The following is a 22,701-nucleotide window of genomic DNA, read 5'->3' as shown; positions in this document are numbered from 1 at the left end:
GACATACACATAAAGATATGCAGTGTGTCCAGAGTAGTCTTCAATCACCCATATCGTATAAATGACTACTATGCATTGAAATGCCTTTTTGCCCACATAGCACAAAAAAATTAGTCTACATTTTTTCTTGGATAAGATTTTTCAGGCTAAGCTCCTTTTCTATGGATAATTTCATTTGTAGTGACGCTTATTTCTAGTATAACTGATCTCCTGTAGTTCAAGTTTATGCGGTGGTAACCATAAACTTGAACTTTAGTTATTTTTATTTTTACCTTGATTGACAAGGTGGATAGGTCGGGTAGGAACGAATTATTTAAAGCCTCTTCAAAATAATTTTATGAAGGGCCGATAAATACACCCAGAGAAGGGTGTAAGTATCAAACATGTTTCAAGAACAAAATGTTATTATTTTTGAACGGGGAACATGGACAATTTTTGTCGCAAAAAACATTGCAGCGTAGAACCATTCGCTCTTCAGTAAAGATAGAAACAAAATAGTGCCCAAAATAATCTACCAAAATTTGTAGAAAATTGTATCAAAAAACGAAAAATAAAACAAAATTTCAATATTCAAAATTTTATTTCTATAGAAAATTTTGTCAAAATTTAATTTCTATGGAAAATTTTGTCAATACTTTATTTCTATATAAAATTTTGTCAAAATTTACTTCTATAGATAATTTTGTCAAAAATGTATTTTTATATAAATTTTTTTCAAAATGTTATTTCTATAGAAAATTTTGTCAAAATGTTATTTCTATAAAAAATTTTGTCAAAAATTTATTTTTATAGAAAATTTTATTTCTATAGAAAATTTTGTAAAAATGTTATTTCTATAGAAAATTTTGTCAAAACTTTATTTCTATAGAAAATTTTGTAAAAATGTTATTTCTATAGAAAATTTTGTCAAAAATTTATTATTATATAAAAAATTTGTCAAAATTTTATTTCTAAGAAAATTTTGTAAAAATGTTATTTCTATAGAAAATGTTGTCAAAATTTTATTTCTATAGAAAATTTTGTCAAAATTTTATTTCTATAGAAAATTTTGTCAAAATTTTATTTCTATAGAAAATTTTGCCAAAAATTTATTTTTATATAAACTTTTGTCAAAATTTTATTTCTATAGATAATTTTGTAAAAATTTTATTTCTATAGAAAATTTTGTCAAAATTTTATTTCTATAGAAAATTTTGTAAAAATTTTATTTCTATAGAAATTTTTTTCAAAATGTTATTTCTATAGAAATTTTTTTTCAAAATTTTATTTCTATAGATAATTTTGTCAAAAAAAAAATTTATTTCTATAGATAATTTTGTCAAAAATTTATTTCTATAGAAAATTTTGTCAAAATTTTATTTCTATAGAAAATTTTGTAAAAAATTTATTTCTACAGAAAATTTTGTCAAAAGTGTATTTCTATAGAAAATTTTCTCAAAATTTTATTTCTATACAAAATTTTGTCAAATTTGTATTTCAATACAATATTTTGTCAAAAAATTCGAGTTTCGGAAGAATCATATGCCAAAGTAGATAAAAATTGCATTGAAGTACAGAACTTTACAATACTTTATTTCTATAGAAAATATTGTCAAAATTTACTTCTATAGATAATTTTGTCAAAAATTTATTTTTATAGAAAATTTTGTCAAAATTTTATTTCTATAGAAAATTTTGTCAAAATTTTATTTCTATAAAAAATTTTGTCAAAAATTTATTTTTATAGATAATTTTGTCAAAATTTTATTTCTATAGAAAATTTTGTAAAAATGTTATTTCTATAGAAAATTTTGTTAAAACTTTATTTCTATAGAAAATTTTGCAAAAATATTATTTCTATAGAAAATTTTGTCAAAAATTTATTTTTATAGAAAATTTTGTCAAAATTGTATTTCTATAGAAAATTTTGTCAAAATTTTATTTCTATAGAAAATTTTGCCAAAATTGTATTTTTATATAAAATTTTGTCAAAATTTTATTTCTATAGATAATTTTGTAATAATTTTATTTCTATAGAAAAGTTTGTCAAATTTTTATTTCTATAGATAATTTTGTCAAAATTTCATTTCTATAGGTAATTTTGTCAAAATTTTATTTCTATAGAAAATTTTGCAAAAATATTATTTCTATAGAAAATTTTGTCAAAAATTTATTTTTATAGAAAATTTTGTCAAAATTGTATTTCTATAGAAAATTTTGTCAAAATTTTATTTCTATAGAAAATTTTGCCAAAATTTTATTTTTATATAAAATTTTGTCAAAATTTTATTTCTATAGATAATTTTGTAATAATTTTATTTCTATAGAAAAGTTTGTCAAATTTTTATTTCTATAGATAATTTTGTCAAAATTTTATTTCTATAGGTAATTTTGTCAAAATTTTATTTCTATAGGTAATTTTGTCAAAATTTTATTTCTATAGAAAATTTTGTAAAATTTTTATTTTTATAGAATTTTTTCAAAATTTTATTTCTATAGAAAATTTTATCAAAATGTTATTTCTATAGATAAGTTTGTCAAAATTTTATTTCTATAGATAATTTTGTCAAAATTTTACTTCTATATAAAATTTTGTAAAATTTTTATAGAAAATTTGGCCAAAAATTTATTTCTATAGAAAATTTTGTCAAAAATTTACTTCTATAGAAAATTTTACTTCTATAGAAAATTTTGTCAATATTTTATTTCTGTACAAAAATTTTGTAAAAAATTTATTTCTATAGAAAATTTTGCCAAAAATGTATTTCTATAGAAAATTTTCTCAAAATTTTATTTCTATACAAAATTTTGTCAAAATTTTATTTCAATACAAAATTTTGTCAAAAAATTCGAGTTTCGGAAGAATCATATGCCAAAGTAGATAAAAAGTGCATTGAAGTACAGAACCGATGGCCAAAACCCGTTTTTCGCTATTAACCGAAAATGCCAAATTTTTACTATCCCGTTACGGTTTGTGAAATTGAATCCCATTAACCGGTGTCGGTTTTTCACACTCTATTACATTGCTTACAAACGACGTTTGGGCAGGTAAATAATGTAATGTTACATATATTAAAAAGTATTTTCTATTGCAAAACTAAAAATGTTAATTTTTTTGTGACAAAGGTTTGATCCATTCGAAGAAATTCAAACGAACAACGTTTTCCAAACATTTTTTTCTTTGCTTGTAGTTAGTGGATGGATACTATCAAATTTCAAGTAAATTGGAGATAATTGCTTCTTCAGTAGGCTCAAGAAGTCAAATCTGGAAATAAATTTAAAAAGGAGCTATACTTTTAAAAATTGTCCAATATAACCCAGATGCAATAAAATCATACCTTGATGTTCAATTACTTATGTCCAGTTTCAAGACGATGGCATTTTTATTTAGCGTGAATTTAAAAGACGGGCGGAAGGAAGGAAACCGATCGAATCAAATAATTTATATAAATACATTATGCGGTCCAATATTTCGATGCATTACAAACGGAATAACAAAGTTAGTATACCCACATTTTATGGTGGATAGTATAAACAAGGTCTCTGACATGTACATGTTAATGTGTAACAAACATAACGTCGACCCTACTATACCCAACAGTTATCCGGTAGAGCATCTCAGATTGCTAGTTAGCAGTCGTATATAAAGGTATAAAAATTCCCTAATAAGTCTATAAAAGACAAGATATCAGAAAAGTGGAAGATAGTAGATATAAAATTCCAAGAAATGAATGGTTTGGAATTTCTTTAAGACTTTGCTAAAAATATTTCGTCACCTAAGAAAAAATCAAAACAGACATTTCTAAATTGTCGTTAATTTTTCAAAGTTAAACAATGATCACTGAGGTCAAAACTTCCAAAGATCCAGAGACGATGATTTACGTACTACGCATTCCTCGTGAAAGGTATTTTCAATTCAACATCATGTCACAACATCTCGTCAACATTGAGTTTGCTATTTAAGGAACTCCCTGTAAAATACTGCTAGGCCACAAGTGCAATTAAAGTTCTTGATATCAAGGTACAAATAGCCATAGATCATGTCATTCACTAAATGACCCCCATGATTAAAAGGTATCTGCAAAATATGGGAAGCATTGTGAGATACAAAAAGGAAATGGGTACCAATATTTTCCTCAAAAAATATAGGATACAAATTGTTTATATAAGACGTACATATAGAGGAAGGTATACTGCGTGATAACCATATATCAACATTAACTTGTCTCGTCTCACCTTCAAGTTACTGAACTCCTCTCATGATCCATATACATTATTTTGCTTTTGGGAGTCAACGTGGTGCTATGGTTAACATACACGCATTGCATACAAAGGGTCGTCTGTACATTTCCACCTTCAGCCCAACACTAAACATTTTTTCAACGATGGTTTATCCCCATCCAGTAATGCTGGTGACATTTCTGAGTATTTCAAAGCTTCTCCAAGGGGTTTTAGTTGTTACTGTAGCAACTTGGAAATGCTGATGTTATAACCATTAAATTCATTTTCGCTCCAGCTTCAATGTAGCCAAATATCTTGGAAGTCGGGTTTTACATCACCAGGCTTCCAAGGAGATGTAAAACCTGATTAGTTAATGGACGAAAGGAAATTGATGTTTTGCCAACAAATAATTATTATTATGTAAATTAAAATAGCATAATCACCATAAGTTCAGTTTTTAAAACCAAAAATAAAGAAATACATTGTCAGTCTTAGTTCCAATTCAGAATTCGCAAAAAAACAAAAAACAAAAACGCTTTTATGTGTGACAAACACCTCTCGATGTATAACATAATATATTTAGGGATTGTTTGTTTTTTATTAATGTATTTTATCTTTGTAATTATAAAAAAATAATTATCTTATTTATTAAATTACATACAAAGAAATTACATGTTATAGAAACAATAGTACAAATAATTCAATCTAAACAAAAATCTAAATTAAAAGCACATGGGACATGCAAAATTTTTTCATTGTTTTTCTCGTTCTCTTTTTTTATATAAAGATTGCCTATTATCATCATCGCGCATTTATTTTAGGGGTTTTACCCTATCCATCACTGCACTGTTCAACAGCATCTGAAATTAAAAATATCCATAGCCAAATAACCCTCGTGATCCTAACTTAAAACTGGCCCTTGAATTTCACGACCCAAGGCCGAGAGTTCTTTTAGGAATTGCTGAGCATTTGTCAGTGTCGATGAGCCATAAACAATACGTTTTGTAACATTGGCCGTTTGCTTTTGACGAATAAAATCGACCAAATTTTGGTATTCGATATAATTGCCACCGCCCACCACAAACACAACTGCATCTTGAAATGGTGCACGATTTTTAGGCATAACATCACCACCCTTTAACAATTTTGGATCTAAATAGAGGTAGTCATCTGTTTCGGGATTACTGCGACATTCCATCACTTGTTCGGTGATTTTGGTAACGGGAAGACTCTGCAAAAATAACAACCATTTCATAGTATTAGAAGAAACAATCAAATACTCACAAATAAAAACAAGTGAGTAAAGTAATAAGTCGGACGGGGCCGACTAGAACTCTCCTACTGAAACAGTAAACCTATGCCCTTTGGGTGGTATTATTAAAAAAATGTTTTGGATATAAACGACGTGGTTAATACATCTGAATTTAACATGTAAGCAACATTGATTAATAAATAAGGATTTTAAAGTCAAATTTACGCAAGATATGAAATCGGGCGATACTTATATATGGGAGCTATGTCTAAATCTTAATGATTTGGATGATATTTTGTAGGTTTACTAAATACTATAGAAGATTACATTGAGCCAACTTTAACTAAGATAATAGTCAATAAATAAGAATATTATAACCAAATTTCACCTAATTGGGAGCTATATCTAAATCTCAACTGATTTCGATGAAATTTTGTAAACTTGTCAGTAAATAAGTGTAATATGACCACGGTTGCCACTCGAGCCAAAAATAATCTCCCAAAATTGGGAGAAAATTTTACCAAACAACTATCAAACAAATAATTTTTATTTTGCAAAACTTTATTTTGTCAAAAAAATTATTTTCTATAGAAAATTTTGTCAAAATTTCATTTCTATAGAAAATTTTGTCAAAATTTTATTTCTATAGAAAATTTTGTCAAATTTTTTTTTTCTATAGACACTTTTGTAAAACTTTTATTTCTATTGAAAATTTTGTAAAAATTTTATTTCTATAGAAAATTTTGTCAATTTTTTTCCATACAAAATTTTATTTCTATAGAAAGTTTTGTCAAAATTTTTTTTCCATACAGAATTTTATTTCTATAAAACATTTTGTCAAAATTTTATTTCTATAGAAAATGTTGTCAAAATTTTATTTCTATAGAAAATTTTGTCAAAAAAAATTTTTTCAATAAACACTTTTGTAAAAAATTTATTTCTATTGAAAATTTTATAAAAATTTTATTTCTATAGAAAATTTTGTCAAAATTTAATTTCTATAGAAAATTTTGTCAAAATTTAATTTCTATAGAAAATTTTGTCAAAATTTTATTTCTATAGAAAATTTTGTCAAAATTTTATTTCTATAGAAAATTTTGTCAAAATTTTATTTCTATAGAAAATTTTGTCAAAATTTTATTACTATTGAAAATTTTGTCAAAATTTTATTTCTATAGAAAATTTTGTCAAAATTTTATTTCTATAGAAAATTTTGTCAAAATTTTATTTCTATAGAAAATTTTGTCAAAATTTTATTTCTATAGAAAATTTTGTCAAAATTGCTATAGAAAATTATGTCCAAATTTTATTTCTATAGAAAATTTTGTCAAAATTTTATTTCTATAGAAAATTTTGTCAAAATTTTATTTCAAAAAAATATGTTGACAAACTTTTATTTCTATAGAAAATTTTGTCAAAATTTTATTTCTATTGAATATTTTGTCAACATTTTACTTCTACAGAATATTTTGTCATAATTTTATTTCTATAGAAAATTTTGTTAAAATTTTATTTCCATAGAAAATTTTGTCCAAATTTTATTTCTATAAAAAATGTTGTCAAAATTTTATTTCAATAGAAAATTTTGTCAAAAAAATTAGACTTTAAAATATCCCAATATTTCGATGCATTACAAACGGCATAAAAAATTAACATATTTTATTTCTTGGGATATCTATAAATACCCATTACCCACTTACATGTTTTTTAACCACCAGATTTTTAACACCCTCCATAACAAACGATGATCCTTGTGAGACTAATTTGGAAAACATAGACACTGTTTTGGTGCCACCACCTTCATATTGTGCAGCTTGATTCATACTCGGTGTCCGATTCATTATAGCCTTCCAGCGTTGTATGTACGATAGTGATGATAAATCACAACCATTCTCTTGTAGTGTTTCTTTAAGACGCTCTATCTCAAAATCGGGAACATTTTGCGAGCATATATAGAATATAATGAATAAACGTAATTTATCTTCGGCAGTACCAAATTCCGGATCTTTGAGCAAATCCATCAGAGGTTTATCCAATGTTTGTTTTGACATTATTTTCTCTTCCAATTCGAAGAAAGAATCTAATCGGCGTGCCTTAATGCAATTCAATATTGCGGTTGCAATTTTTGTATGCATATCAATAAGACGTTTCTTTTCCATTAGTTGTGGTAGCGAGTTGACAGCATTTGTTAATCGTGCTGTGGCATCATTAACCATCGAGAATGCTACCTCGGTTTCGCCATCAATGCCCATTGATGTTTTTAGACGTTTGATTTCCTCCTCAGAATTTCGATAAGATTCCAGTTCTTCTTGTATTGCTTCGGCAACTGTGGGAAATGGACTGCCTTTATGATTTACCCAAAAGCGATCGCTACGATCTAAATCACAGGGTTTGGGTTTCTTTCGAGCACCTATAAATAAATTTGAAATATAATGGTTGTTAATTTTTTTATTTATAAAAAAATCTTTGAATGAGATAAAGCCGATAATAAGATTGTGCTTTTACAAGTGTAAAAGACGAATAAAGATACGGATTTGTATAGTTAAAATGATGGTTTCTATACACTCGAGAAATCAAATATATAGATCAGTATGAAGCTGCATTATTCATCGATTTGACCTTAAGTTTTAGACTAACTTGAGTCTGTTTTCTTAATATCGATTTTTAAGCCCATAAAATAACTAGAGTGAATTCCCTAGTAGACTCTATTAAACTTATTCCTATTATTATCTTTGAATTTTTTAAAGTGTATATTTTTATTACATTTCCCACTGTGCCATCTTAAAAGCGTACAGCGTATGGCAATTCTAACGCGAGTTACCAACGCGTACTCTTTTTAACTAACAGTGTTGCCACTTCAGTTTAACTTTCCATTCCAGTGTAGCATTTTAAAGAATATTATTTAAAATTAAAAATTATTTTTATTTTTGATTTATTGAATATATAAGGTCTGTTAGCGTACTTTTCCAGTAAAAAATATCCAGTAAAAACTAGCAAGAGAGTAAGAGTGTATTTTACACTCTTTGCTCAAAATTGCTGAAAAGTACACGAACGGTATCCCGTAACTATTTGCACATTGAAAATTTCAGCTGCTAAAACATTGAAAACAAAAAACGAATCCTGTATATTTAACTTCCAATCGTTGTTGCCGAACATGTACATTGTATTGGTACTTTGTTTGTTATTAATAACCAGCTGGCAACGTATGCTATGGTTTGCAAGATTTTACTGGGAAAAAAATCTCTAGCAAAAACTTGCAATTTCTCTATCTCATAACTGTCAAATGTAGTCTCTCTCCGGCTATCTTTTGCTGGCGTTTCCAATAAAAAAAATCGACTTCCAATAAAAATTTGTAATAATTATCAAAAATTATCGGGTTCTCGAACGGAGCTATACTTATACATACAAAAAGCCTCATGGCATTATCCCCTTTCAATAATGCTGTGACATCTCTGAGTTTTCAAAGCTTTTCCAAGTGTTTTCACCGCAATTTGGACTCGGATATAAAAAGAGGCACCTTGTCACTGAGCTAAACATAGAATCGGGCAGCACTCAGTGATGAGTGTGTTATCACAATTGACTGAATAGTTTAAGTGAGCGTGAAATATCGGGCTGCTAATATACCTAACCTGTATTAGTTCGATCGGGGCTCCGCTAAATGGCCTAAGAAATGTGACATTTCATTCTGTGTTTGATTGATTCAGTTTTGCTTGAGCTTGCATTAAAAATAGGTCTCTGTAAATGTGAAATATGTTATTTTGCCGTTTTTCTTCTCTCGCCGCTCCGGTTTAAAAAAGTTTAAAATCTCAAAATTTCGGCTTGGTTGTAAAATAAGTTAAATAAAATAAAAATAAATTAAAAATAAACGACATTCTATGTTCGCAAACTTACGTCATCTCTCCCACAAGAGGGAATGTGTTTCAAGTTTTGAAATAAAATATTTAAGTAATATTCAAAGATTGTACTATGTTCTGTTTGTCCATAAAACTTCCAAGTGTTTTCACCGCAATTTGGACTCGGATATAAAAAGAGGCACCTTGTCACTGAGCTAAACATAAAATCGGGCAGCACTCAGTGATGAGTGTGTTATCACAATTGACTGAATAGTTTAAGTGAGCGTGAAATATCGGGCTGCTAATATACCTAACCTGTATTAGTTCGATCGGGGCTCCGCTAAATGGCCTAAGAAATGTGACATTTCATTCTGTGTTTGATTGATTCAGTTTTGCTTGAGCTTGCATTAAAAATAGGTCTCTGTAAATGTGAAATTTGTTATTTTGCCGTTTTTCTTCTCTCGCCGCTCCGTTTTAAAAAAGTTTAAAATCTCAAAATTTCGGCTTTGTTGTAAAATAAGTTAAATAAAATAAAAATAAATAAAAAATAAACGACATTCTATGTTCGCAAACTTACGTCGTCTCTCCCACAAGAGGGAATGTGTTTCAAGTTTTGAAATAAAATATTTAAGTAATATTCAAAGATTGTACTATGTTCTGTTTGTCCATAAAACTTCCAAAAATATACATGAAAACAGTTACATTTTAATAAAATCTTCATCAAACTAATATCAATGATTTCCAAAGCATTGATACCATAGCAGTTTGTCGTTTGAAATTAATTGCTTCAAAAACGTAACCGTAGAAATATGTTGATTTTCAGCTCGAAAACTGAAAATAGTATTCACCTATCATGTAAAATATGCTTCCAAACGAGACTACGAAGTTCAAAACAAATGGATGTGCTCAAATATTACAAAAGTTGATTTCTACAACACCAGAAAACGCATGCTTTTTATAAAAAAAAATTGGCAGTACTTTTTCAGGACAAAAATGTTTCGAAAAATAATATACAAAGATGTTCATTTTATACATCTTTGTAGACTTTAAAATGTTAAATTGGCAACACTGTATAACGTCAGATTTACTGACAGCACAACCACGAGGTTGCAAAAAACCGGCGCAAGAAAAAGTAGTATATACTCGTAGGTGCTGCTGGATTAGAGGGGCGTTATTTAGAAGGGGGACGACGCACACATACGTATATACAACAACCAAAAATATCGTCGTTTAACGCAAGTAAAGGGCTGGCAAGGCACAAAAACGAATTGCCATAATTGTATAATTTACATAAACAAATGCCTAGTAAGATTTCTCATAAATTGCTTCCATACCTATTGTAGTGCATCGAAATCTTCAATAATTGACCTTTGGTTTTAGTCAGCCAAACACCAAATAGAGTCTCTGGAAGCTGGGAATTGTCAAGTGAACAATGAATGACAGTTACTTCGACAACCTGAGCGACGTGGAATTACGTCAGGAACTTAAAAAACATGGTATACCTGCCGTTCCTATCGTGGAGACAACCAGAAAATTGCTTATCAAGAAATTGAAACATCATGTCCTTAACGGAGGCAGTGGAGGTCAGAAGTCTAGTCCAAAAGCAAGCAGACGCAGTTTGCAGACAACGTCTACGGTATCAACACATCCGACGACTAGACGTAATCCTTCTCCTGGTAGAAGACGAACTGTGAACACATTTGCTCATACCAACAACAACAACTCTTCTATTCTGGGGAATAATACACTGTACCCAAATGAAGTATCATCGACCGACTATAGATCCGATAGCGGCATGGAACGTAAACAAATATACCTCTCCAATGAAGGCGTATCCCAACTATACAAGGACTATGGAAATAGTAGTTCTCCCTTAAGCGATAGGAATAAGAACTTGAAAACATCACCTAAAATTTATGTACCACCACCAATTGTTGCCAACGATGTACAACATCGTCGCCCCACAATGGCCACCAACACGAGGCGTATGACAGAATCCCCAAGAATGCGGGAAATGGATCGTATGTCAGCGATGCAGCATCAAAGCAATGCTGGTGAATCTTCTGGTGTAGTTAGCCGTCTGCTTAAGTTGCGAGATATTTCCCTAAGAGGTTCTCTTCCCAACACCACATCATCCTTACCACCAACCGCCTATTCTACCAGAAATCATTTATATTCGACAGATTCGGATTCTGACAGTGGCAGTCCCACTAGATACTCCTCTATAATGCGGAGAAATTATAATCAGAGAAGTATACCACAAGTCATCTGGAGTAAATTTAATCTTAAAGAAAAATGGAAGCAATCATCAGTGCCATATATTCTGATTAGTTGTTTGGGTCTATTCTTTGTGTTGCTAGCCATACTGTACATGACCAAACCGCCAGACATGCCAAGTACCATGTTGGAAAAAAGTACCTCGTTTACACTGTGCGTAGAACCAGGATGGAAGGAACCAACTTCATCATTTGTCAAACCCTACATCGATTGCATTAATAACGAGGCCTTAGCACCTTCGTTGGCTCTGTGCAAAGAACTGATACAATTGCTGCAAACAAATACGGAAGTGCATTATTGCCAAGACAGAGAACAAAGTGCCGAAGTCACCGTGTCCGATTTTATGAAACATTTGTACAAAAAACACATGTCCGAGGGAAAAACTTATGATGGTCATAAAATTTTGAAAAGTTTCCACGCTGCCCTCTATCTCATAGAGAACAATCCGCAGTGGAAGATACAAATACTCAATAAGCCAGAAGGCCAAGAACTGGTTGATATCTACAAGCAAGATGTGCGTTTTACGCTGCTCAAACCATATCTGCCATTGAAATGTATTCTTTACAATAAATTGCAAAGATTCCTTTTCATCATAGGCACACTCTTTATTATTGCCTTAGTCTTGCTTGTTTCCTATACCGCATGGAGTTGGTGGAATCGTAGGAAAATGATGAAAATAAAAGCTGTGGAAGGATTCTGCCGAGATGTCATCAAGGAGTTGATACAAAGAAGTTCAATGAAAAACGATAGTGGAGAGGTAATAATTAATCACCTCCGGGACAAATTGCTACCCATCAACAAGAGAAAGGCTCTGCTGTGGGCATGGAATGAGGCCATACAAAAATTAGAAGCCAGTGATAGTCGTATACAATTTGCTATGATTATGCAAAATGGTGAAGAATTCCGAACCATGAAATGGTGCGGTGAATCTGTAATGTCTTCCTCGCCCCCTTCATCACCTTCATTGTCTAATACCTCATTTTCAAACCAGGAAAAATATGATGGCCACAGACCACAAAAGAAACACTGGCAAAGTCCAGCCTTTGACAATGTCAACCGAATATTAGATCCTCCCACAAATTGTTTGAAAATTCGTCACATGTTTGATACAGCCGAGGCCAACCATCCTGATCTTAGGCAATCGGTAATTGAATCGATTTTAGAGAAAGTAGGTCCCCAATGCCAGATCTATGACATACAATTGGATCGTCAAAATTGTTGTGTTTACATTCGTTGTGCCACCGAAAAAGATGCTGGAATTATACACAATGAAATCAATGGATGGTGGTTTGATAATCGTTTGGTTTCAATCAAATTTTTACGGTTGCCCCGTTTTCTTGCCCGGTTTCCAAATTCGACTGGAACCACAATGCTGACTATTAAAAATGCTAAATAGAAGATTTGTTTTCGTACATTAAATTCAAACAAATATCGACGTAATTTAAGGAACTGAGAGCAATCGAATTTGTAAAATCATATTTTAGTCTTCATTAAGAATAGTTGAAGTTTTGCAAACATTAATAAGAACTATAATATGTTTGATTTTGTAAGACATGGGTAACAAAATCGCAACACTTGTATCAAATACTTTTTACACTTTTGAAAAAATATTTTCTGTAATTTATTTTAACAATGCCTACAAAGAAAAATGCATCAACAAAAAATGTTATTTTACTTAAATCACTTTTTTTTTGTAACAAATAAAACAATTTTTCTTTGAATAAAAATGTTCAAATCTATGAAAGTTGATGTATATTTCTAAGAAAAAATAAATAAATGCATATGAGGGAAATAGGAAGCTTTATTCAATGTCTATATTGCATACGAGCGAACACTTGCGGGCCTTATTGAAATCTAAACGACAATTTTTAACATATCCGCCTTGCATTTAAATTATCATAAGTTTCATTCCAGTTTTGACCGGATACAAAACAGACCACCACCTCAACTAGCCTATCGTAAGATCTTAAAAATTGTCTTATGGCGATGTATAAGGAATATTTCACGATAGGAAAATTTGTAAAGCCATTACAGTGAATGCCATTCTGAAGTTTTTGCGTTTATACAACTTTCATAATTTTGAGATTTTTACTAATTTTTAATAAATTTATTTCTTGCCATGCGGAGTTTAGAGTTACAAAAGTCGAAAATCTGAAAAAGCAAAAGTCAAACTGAGCTAAACCAACACTATAAGTAGACTGGACTAAAAAATAAGTGGCTTTAATATACAAACAGCGTTTTTGGTGGAGAATACTGGCGAAAATAAACCAACGCTCAACAGTAACAATGAATTTAAAATCTGAATAATATGAGCAGTTAAAGAAAAGGGTGCTACATATGATGATCGAACGCTTTAAACCAAACTGCTTTAGATTTAAAATAACTACTTGACCATATAAAATTGACGACGTCGCTTAGGTCCTTATTTATGCCATCCCCATTAACTTGGGGGTTACCACCTCAGCTACAACAAAAACGTTACTGAATTGGTAAGACATTTAATGAAGTTCAGTTGGGGAGTGGAAGACGAATAGACGGTATGCAGAAATAATTTGTAGGCACATTTCTGAATAGAAAATTTTGCACCTCAACAGATCTTTAGATCTGAATGCTAATAATTTAAGTCAGATCATATCAACTTATTCTATCAAGGCATGTCAGGATCCTCTGAGGAGCTGATTTGTATAGATTTTTTCTGCCTACTCGTGTCAATCAATCATTTTCAAAAAAAAATCAATTTTATTAGCCCTAAATTTACTGGACACAGATGTAGGAGATTGCTTTCCAAATAAATTATATTCATTTATTGAATTTTATATTATTTTAAAAAAGGCTCACCAATAACAAACAGCTACTCTAAATGAGCTGTCCATATTTTTAAAGGAAAAAGATTCAGGAATGTTGAATAGCAAAAAACATGTAAAGTTGAAATCCTGTGGAATAAATAAATATCGGTTCATTGATTGAAAGCAGCGGTATTATATAGTGTGCTCCAATCGACTATATCACTATACTATCATACCAAATTGCCTGTGCCTTAAACTTGCAATCACGTTTTCCACAATTGGCAGAATTCTACTAAAAATTGTGGATTTTTTCTTTTTGGTAGATTGGTATAATTCTTAATGTTTTGGTAGATTTTGCAAAATATTCCACTCCAACTAAGTGGTACTTCACAAACTTTTATAGAAATAATTTTCTAAGAAATAAAATTTGACAATATTTTCTATAGAAATAAAATTTTGACAAAATTTTTTACAGAAATAAAATTTTGAGCAAAATTTTCTACAGAAATAAAATTTAGACAAAATTTTCTATAGAAATAAAATTTAGACAAAATTTTTTATAGAAATAAAATTTAGACAAAATTTTCTACAGAAACAAAATTTAGACAAAATTTTCCATAGAAATAAAATTTTGAAAAAATGTTCCATAGAAATAAAATTGTGACAAAATTTTCCATAGAAATAAAATTTTGACAAAATTTTCCATAGAAATAAAATTGTGACAAAATTTTCTCTAGAAATGAAATGTTGAAAATTTAGACAAAATTTTCCATAGAAATAAAATTTTGACAAAATTTTCCATAGAAATAAAATGTTGACAAAATATTCGATAGAAATAAAATGTTGACAATATTTTCTATAGAAATAAACTTTTGACAAAATGTTCTATGGAAATAAAATTTTGATAAAATTTCTATAGAAATAATATTTTGACAGAATTTTCTATAGAAATATAATTTTGACAGAATTTTCTATAGAAATAAAATTTTGACAAAATTTTCTATAGAAATAAAATTTTGACAAAATTTTCTATAGAAAAAAATTTTCAACAAAATTTTCTATATAACTAAAATTTCGAACAAAATTTTCTATAGAAATAACATTTTGAAAAATTTTTCTATAGAAATACAATTTCGACAAAATTTTCTATAGAAATAAAATTTTGACAAAATTTTCTATAGAAATAAAATTTTGACAACATTTTCTATAGAAATAAAATTTTGACAAAATTTTCTATAGAAATAAAATTTTGACAAAATTTTCTATAGAAATAAAATTTTGACAAAATTTTCTATAGAAATAAAATTTTGACAAAATTTTCTATAGAAATAAAATTTTGACAAAATTTTCTATAGAAATAAAATTTTGACAACATTTTCTATATAACTAAAGTTTTGAACAAAATTTTCTATAGAAATACAATTTCGACAAAATTTTCTATAGAAATAAAATTTTGACAAAATTTTCCATAGAAATAAAAATTTGACAAAAATTGCCATAGAAATAAAATTGTGACAAAATTTTCTATAGAAATAACATTTTGACAAAATTTTCCCTAGAAATAACATTTTTACAAAATTTTCTATAGAAATAAAATTTTGACAAAATTTTCTATAGAAATAAAATTTTGACAAAATTTTCTATAGAAATAAAATTTTGACAAAATTTTCCACAGAAATTACATTTTCACAAAATTTTCTATAGAAATAAAATTTTGACAAAATTTTCGATAGAAATAAAATTTTGACAATATTTTCTATAGAAATAAAATTTTGACAATATTTTCTATAGAAATAAAATTTTGACAATATGGATCTTGCCACAATTTGACAAAATAAACCACTTTGTGTGGGATATATTGGGATATAGATAATTAATTAAAAGGGTAAAACGGAGAATATTTGAAAATTTCGAAGGGAAGCTGTTAGACGACGTATAAATAGGACATAATGAATTCACTCCTCAAGTTAAATAGTGAAAAAATAATTTCAAATTAAGGTATCGATTTGTACGTCGTTAAAATCTGATTTGAAAAATGAATGAAAATGACAGTCCATTTTTCGGTTAATAAAGAAATCAATTTTTGACTTAACATATGTATCCCTAATATTTTGGCAGCTGAAAATGTTTACAGGATTACTGTTTTTACGATGATAGAATTTCTGTAAATGGGTTTTCATGATTTTTAAAATCGATTAAAATCGTCTTTCCAATTAATCGTGGGCAATATTTTCGAACAAAGAGTTTAAAAGTAAATTGTTTTAATTTCACACTTTAATTCATCTGCTTAAACAGATTTTTAAAATTCCACTTGCATTATGTTGCTAAATTTTCGATATTTTTATAGCTTGAACCTTCCGAGTTAATAATCACACAATTTTATGTACTTACCACCAGTTGGTTGATCATCTTCCACATATACTAAATTTAAACCCAATTCCAGGACATCATGAACCAATGCCTGATAAGACCATGTGTGATGTAAAGGTGTGGCAAGATCCATATTACGATCAAGTAGCAAAAGAACAGGTCGTTGAAAGCTGAAAACTCCACCACCTGCTTGTGTGGCATCCATATGAAAAAGATTCGAACGTGCATCCCAGAGATTTTCACGCAATTTTTTCTCCAATTTACGGGCTACCATTTCAGCTGCGGTATTACGTGGGCAACGTATAATTGGAACATTACCCAATGTTACAAAAACAGCAAATAATGAATCCACAATAGAATCCATAAGAGCTTCCATTTCATCATCTCGGGTATTGGCACGATTGATTGAATAATACGACAATTGCTCACTTTTCTGATGTTTCAATATAAAGAAGTCGTCCTCCAGACTTATAAAATTCACATACTGATCATAGACGCGATGTATATTAGCCACACAACCGGCTTGTAAAGCGCTTGCAGCTAAGTCTTCAATTTTTTGACGTGAAATTGGAGCCAAAAAATTTAAATGGTATATGTCGTACAGGCCATTTGTGAAATCCTGTTGTATTCGGTCTAGGTTTTCCTCTGTTGGCATGCAAAAGTAAATGGCAGGAACATCGGGAATGGAGTCGCGATCCGAGTGCAATTGGCTAAATCAACATGATGTTGTAAGATAGTTAATGCACATATTTAAAAATAATACCAATTACTACCACTTACACATGCAGTGTAACACCCAATTCTCTTAATTCTTTAATCGATATAATGGGTGATATGATATCCTGACCCACTCGATCATAGATTAATATTTTCCACACCGGTTCAGCAGCCAAAACTTTTGGCTGTTGTGCATTCAAATTAAGCATTTGTTTAATGGCATCTATAAGTAAACAAAATCGTTTAATATTTTGTTAATTGCTCGCCTAGGAATAGCGAAGAGGCAAGAGCCAGATAGATAAACATTGTCTTAGTCACGTACTTATTTGCCTTTCCCTTAACGTCAACATTCTGTTTCTGATTGTTTTCCTTTTAGTAGCCTACTTTCAATACTCTCGATTCCTTCAGTAAAATTAAATAAAATAATTGTTAATTTTTTTAATGGAATGGAAAAATAGCTAATGCCAACTGTCAAAGACACGTCATTTGAATGTTCGAAAAATATTGTCGGGCCATATGTTATCGAAAAGACAGTGATGCCATGTCATTTTTTAGATGTTAAAGGTAGTAAATTATATCAGCTTTATGGTATGCACACATGTTCTGTATTTCTCACATTAAAGGTAGAATTACATACCACGCGTTCAATGCGTACAATGCGTGCGATGATTGAAGAGTTGAAATTTCTTTCTTTCAACCTTTAAGGTTGTGTAATTCAACCTTAAAGGTTTCTGCATCTTTGTGATTCGAGAAAAGGCTGTCATGTGTCAAAAATTTTTCGTTTCATTGGAAAAATTGTGTAAAAAATTTTGCTGAAATGAAATCGCGAAATATATGTATGCATTTATGCTGTTACCATTATTCACAACAAAAAGCATTGTGAGTCCGAAAACATTTTTTTCTTAATAAATATTTTTCTTTGAAAATTGAGTTGGGTGAGTTCCATATATATACATATAATTTTCCAATATAAGAAACGACATATAAGAAAGTTTTTTACGTTCGCATGGTTAGTGAAATGCTATTTTCACCGAGCGTTGCCAGAAAAGCTAAAAGATAGCTTGCCACATTTTTGATTGGAATTAAAAAAATTAAAAGCATTCTTTCACCTAAAATTATGTATTTTATTATATTCATTTTTATTGTACAAAGAATAAAAACTAAACTGTTGATGGGAAAAATGCACTACTTCTTGCGAAAATTGAACTAAATTCCTCTCCACTTTTTCAGATTTGTTAATGCGCTTCACAGACTATCAGTTATTCCGGACGACAGTGCTCGTGTCGAACATATCCCATATATTGTGCACATTATAAGTTAAGTCCGAAAGCATAATCGACACTGCTGCATGTTTATGGGATCGATAACACATTTACCGATTATTTAGTCATCGCCAAAAAGTCGTATTGATTCTTTACAAACACCGACATTCCGTCCGGAATAACTGATAATCTGTAAAGCGCATTGTAAGTTAAAGGTTGAGTTACATACCGTGCGTTAATGCGTCAGTTGATTGAAGAGTTGAATTGTCTCTTTGAAAGCAAAAGTTTTGTTAGAGTGCTTCAAACTGAAAAAATCAACCCTTCCATCAACGCACGGATTAACACATGATATGTAATTCAACCTTAAGTCCGAAGGCACAATCAATACTTCTGCATGTTTATGGGATCGATAACACATTTACCGATTATTTAGTCATCACCGACAAGTCGTATCGATCCGATACACTGTAAGAGTCTTTATGCGATTTACAGACTATCAGTTATTCCGGACGACAGTGCTCGTGTCGAACATATCCCATATATTGTGCACATTCTAAGTTAAGTCCGAAGGCATAATCGATACTGCTGCATGTTTATGGGATCGATAACACATTTACCGATTATTTAGTCATCGCCGACAAGTCATATCGATCCGACACATTGTAAGATTCTTTACAAACACCGACATTCCGTCCGGAATAACTGATAGTCTGTAAAGCGCATAACATGTTGCAATTAGAAAAGTATTTCGAGTTAAAAATCACTTTATTTTCGTGATTACTTTTTCTGAAATAAGGTCAGCACTATGTTTTTTGCGTTGGAACTTTCGCGGTTATTTTATTAAAACATTTCAATATAAAACTGATAAATGAACTCAATTGATGCTCAGTTTCTTGTTCTTTTATATTTCGGCAAGACTTTACAGGAATATGTTTGGTGTCATTTATAATTTTTCAGGAAAATTTCAGAAAAAGTAATTACGAAAATAAAGTAATTTTCAACTCGATCATTTATAATCAAAATTATACATGAAAACAAACATATTCCTGTTAAATCTTGAATAAATCTAGATGAAAAAGAAAGTGCGTATAATTTTTTTTTTAAATTATCTGCTTTAAATTAAACTATTTTAATAAAGTAACCGCGAAATTTTCAAAGCGAACATAGTACTCTAGTACTTTAGTCAAAATTGTATAAAATAAACAAACATTTTCTTTCATGGTAGATTCATTTTTTTTTTTTTTGGTGTACATTTTTTGACAGTTGCCTGGAACATTCCAAAAAATCATTTGGTTGTTTTCGGATATTCATATGCGCTTTAAGCGGACCTTAGACGGTCGGATAAACACTCCGACAGAGGATCGTCTATTTGTTGTGTGTTCGTTCAAGTTTTGCCCTTACACTGCACGAACAAATGTGATGACAACATGAAAAAATAAGAAGAAGCATAAACAAACAATGAAGTTGTACGAAGATTTATGGGTGAAACCATTTTTTACTGAAAAAATGGAAGAAAATAATAAAAAAATCCTGGTATATGTGTCAAAACAATGATTCCTGAAGTAATCCACATTTAATATATTACAAATTACTTGATGAATTTAAAATACTTGTCGCCTGGTTTCCCATTGATTGGAAGTGGATATTTTCCACGTTTTTGCCACAATATTGGTTTAGATTTATATATTTCTTTAATTTTCAACCAGAATTGGCGATCCATCATTAATTTCATTGCAGAAATGCCTGTTTTTAATGTAAAAATAAATTTGTCTTCGATAATGTTTGTCGAACATCCCCTTACACTCAATGATTTGTACCACCCAACCAGAAAAAATCTAAGTTGTTTTGATTTTATGCCAACACGTCCCCGCGACAGCCGAACACGACCTTATACAATCGGATTTGTCGCCGCAACGTGTTGTGTCGCAGGGTTTATCCGACCGTATAAGGTGCCCTTTACAGACTTAAAAACACCGACATTCCGTCGGGATTGATACGACTTGTCGGCGATGACTAAATAATCGGTAAATGTGTTATCGATCCCATAAACATGCAGCAGTATCGATTATGCCTTCGGACTTAACTTATAATGTGCACAATATATGGGATATGTTCGACACGAGCACTGTCGTTCGGAATATCTGATAGTTGTAAAGCGCATTAGAGATAGATTTTTTTATAACAAAAATATAAATGGAATTGTTTGTTTCACGCTTTCTCGATGTGAGAAGTTCTCACTACAAATACAAAAAATGGGTACTGATTATTTTATAAATAAGAAGATTATAAAATAAAAATAAAACACAAAAATTTGGTTTGTGTATAAAACGGGCACTGCCTCCGTATTACTATTTAGCACTTAGTAGTTCTTCTCAAAAGCTTGGCAACCCTTTTTGACATTCCATTAGAAATGTGAACAGCTGTTCATATTTCACGGCACAGACGGACATCACCTCACCTCGCAGTCATTTATTCACACATATTATAATTATATCACTTCACATTTTTCCTCGTCTTGAATTAAAATCGAAATTACAGTTCTGCTATATGATTTCGACTACAGTGGCATTGCGTCAATTTCCGGCCAGGATAAATGGCCTTTGCTGTCGTTTTGAAAAATCGAAATGTTCAAGACATTTTTCTATAATACGTCCCAGCGCAGTTGCTGCGTCCAATACCAATGATTCCGGTACCGGCGCTGGGTCATGCATGCAGAAAACAACAACAAATGTAAGAAATAATAGTTCTTCCCTAATTGGATCACAACTTTTAGGTCGTTCCTTTAGTCAGATAAGTGGAGGAGGTGGTGGTGGAACTAAACAAAAACGACCACCCACATCGGCCGATCTGGAGCATGCCTATGCGATTCTTAGCGAGACATTACCAAAGCTGTTTATACAACCTCTGGACTATTCTATATATGATCCAAACTTAGAATTTCAAAACAATATCACAGGAAAACATACTGTTGGATTGTATCATTACGTTAAGACCATAGCTCTCTTGCGTACAGTGGGTCACTTGAAGTATGCCTATGTTAAATTAGAAGTTCTAAAGATTACCAAACATCCCGAAGACTTTACAATTAAAATCAGATGGCGTGTCCGAGGCATATCAGCAATGAAAGTTATGTTGAACTTTTGGAAATATAAGCTTTGGGACCTTAAGGCAGTTTTTGACAGCCAAGAAGCTTGGTACGATGGTTTTTCCATATTGCATTTGGGTGATAATGGTCTGATCTATAAGCATATAGTGGACAAAGTTATGCCGGATCAAAATAATGAAATCATTGAGAAGAGGCCACCAACACTAGTAGAGAGGGGTAGTATGGCTGTATCTTCTAAAATTGGATATTCTACAAATGCGACTGCCGAGAAGAAGTAATCGAACAATTATAAATGAATGTGTTATGTTGTTTAATTTCTTTCTAAGTATTGTACGCTAGGATAACAAATCTGCGTATAAAATAATACGTGTATTTTCCTGTTAAAGTTTTCTATTAAAAGTAATTAAAACCACAATTGCTATTTTCTCTGTATTTACAAGGGAAGGCACACAAACGTTAGGCTAGGGTTTGTATACAAAACCAAAGCCGAATTGCCACTCGGACAAAATTTCGATGTTCGGCCCGAGATGAACCAGAACATTGTCCGTATTTCTCAATTTATCTGTAAACTGGCTAATATAGCCTCTACAATGATCTGCTGCACAACACCATAAACACATGATTTAAAAATTTATCTTAACCATGCCATGTTGGAATTTCGGTCCAACTATAATCTTACTTCTTAGGGGATTACAAGTAAATGTGATACATATTATCCCTACATCTAATGAGAAGAGGATATACAATAGTCGATGTCGACTTTTTGTAAACTTCAATTTCATTTATTTATTTAATCAAACCGAGCCCCATTGCACTATATATTGATAGATGAATGAAAATAGTAGAACAATTCAAACATTTAATGTACACTATGAAAAGTAAATTAATAGATGTATAA

The 22,701-nt window shown here is 30.3% G+C and overlaps 3 protein-coding genes across 5 annotated transcripts; 2 read left to right on the top strand and 1 right to left on the bottom strand.

Moving 5' to 3' along the window:
• Positions 1 to 4,736: 4,736 nt before the first annotated feature.
• Slh (sec1 family domain containing Slh) lies at positions 4,737 to 17,911 on the bottom strand. The gene is made up of 5 exons (XM_075297300.1): positions 17,758 to 17,911; positions 17,499 to 17,658; positions 16,740 to 17,428; positions 7,153 to 7,862; positions 4,737 to 5,431 (listed from the first exon to the last, which is right to left on the bottom strand). The coding sequence occupies exons 1-5, from the start codon at positions 17,783 to 17,785 to the stop codon at positions 5,102 to 5,104; spliced, it is 1,917 nt and encodes a 638-aa protein (XP_075153415.1). The 5' UTR covers positions 17,786 to 17,911; the 3' UTR covers positions 4,737 to 5,101.
• Positions 10,432 to 13,306, top strand: MAN1 (LEM domain-containing inner nuclear membrane protein MAN1). Of its 3 annotated transcripts, none has more exons than XM_075297298.1 (2): positions 10,432 to 10,564; positions 10,629 to 13,306. In XM_075297298.1, exon 2 carries the CDS (start codon positions 10,718 to 10,720, stop codon positions 12,956 to 12,958), a length of 2,241 nt encoding a protein of 746 aa, XP_075153413.1. In that variant the 5' UTR covers positions 10,432 to 10,564; positions 10,629 to 10,717; the 3' UTR covers positions 12,959 to 13,306. The 3 variants fall into 3 exon arrangements, with proteins under 3 accessions (XP_075153413.1, XP_075153412.1, XP_075153414.1); XM_075297297.1 differs by having other exon boundaries at positions 10,433 to 10,590; positions 10,666 to 13,306; XM_075297299.1 differs by having other exon boundaries at positions 10,469 to 10,524.
• A 3,203-nt stretch (positions 17,912 to 21,114) lies between the features above and the next one.
• LOC142226997 (uncharacterized protein C6orf136) lies at positions 21,115 to 22,218 on the top strand. The gene has a single exon (XM_075297296.1). It carries the CDS (start codon positions 21,245 to 21,247, stop codon positions 22,079 to 22,081), a length of 837 nt encoding a protein of 278 aa, XP_075153411.1. The 5' UTR covers positions 21,115 to 21,244; the 3' UTR covers positions 22,082 to 22,218.
• The last annotated feature ends 483 nt before the right edge of the window (positions 22,219 to 22,701 follow it).

This window comes from Haematobia irritans, chromosome 2, assembly GCF_050003625.1.
Source record: "Haematobia irritans isolate KBUSLIRL chromosome 2, ASM5000362v1, whole genome shotgun sequence".
Lineage (NCBI taxonomy): Eukaryota > Metazoa > Arthropoda > Insecta > Diptera > Muscidae > Haematobia > Haematobia irritans.
This window is presented reverse-complemented; position numbering and strand designations above follow the sequence as displayed.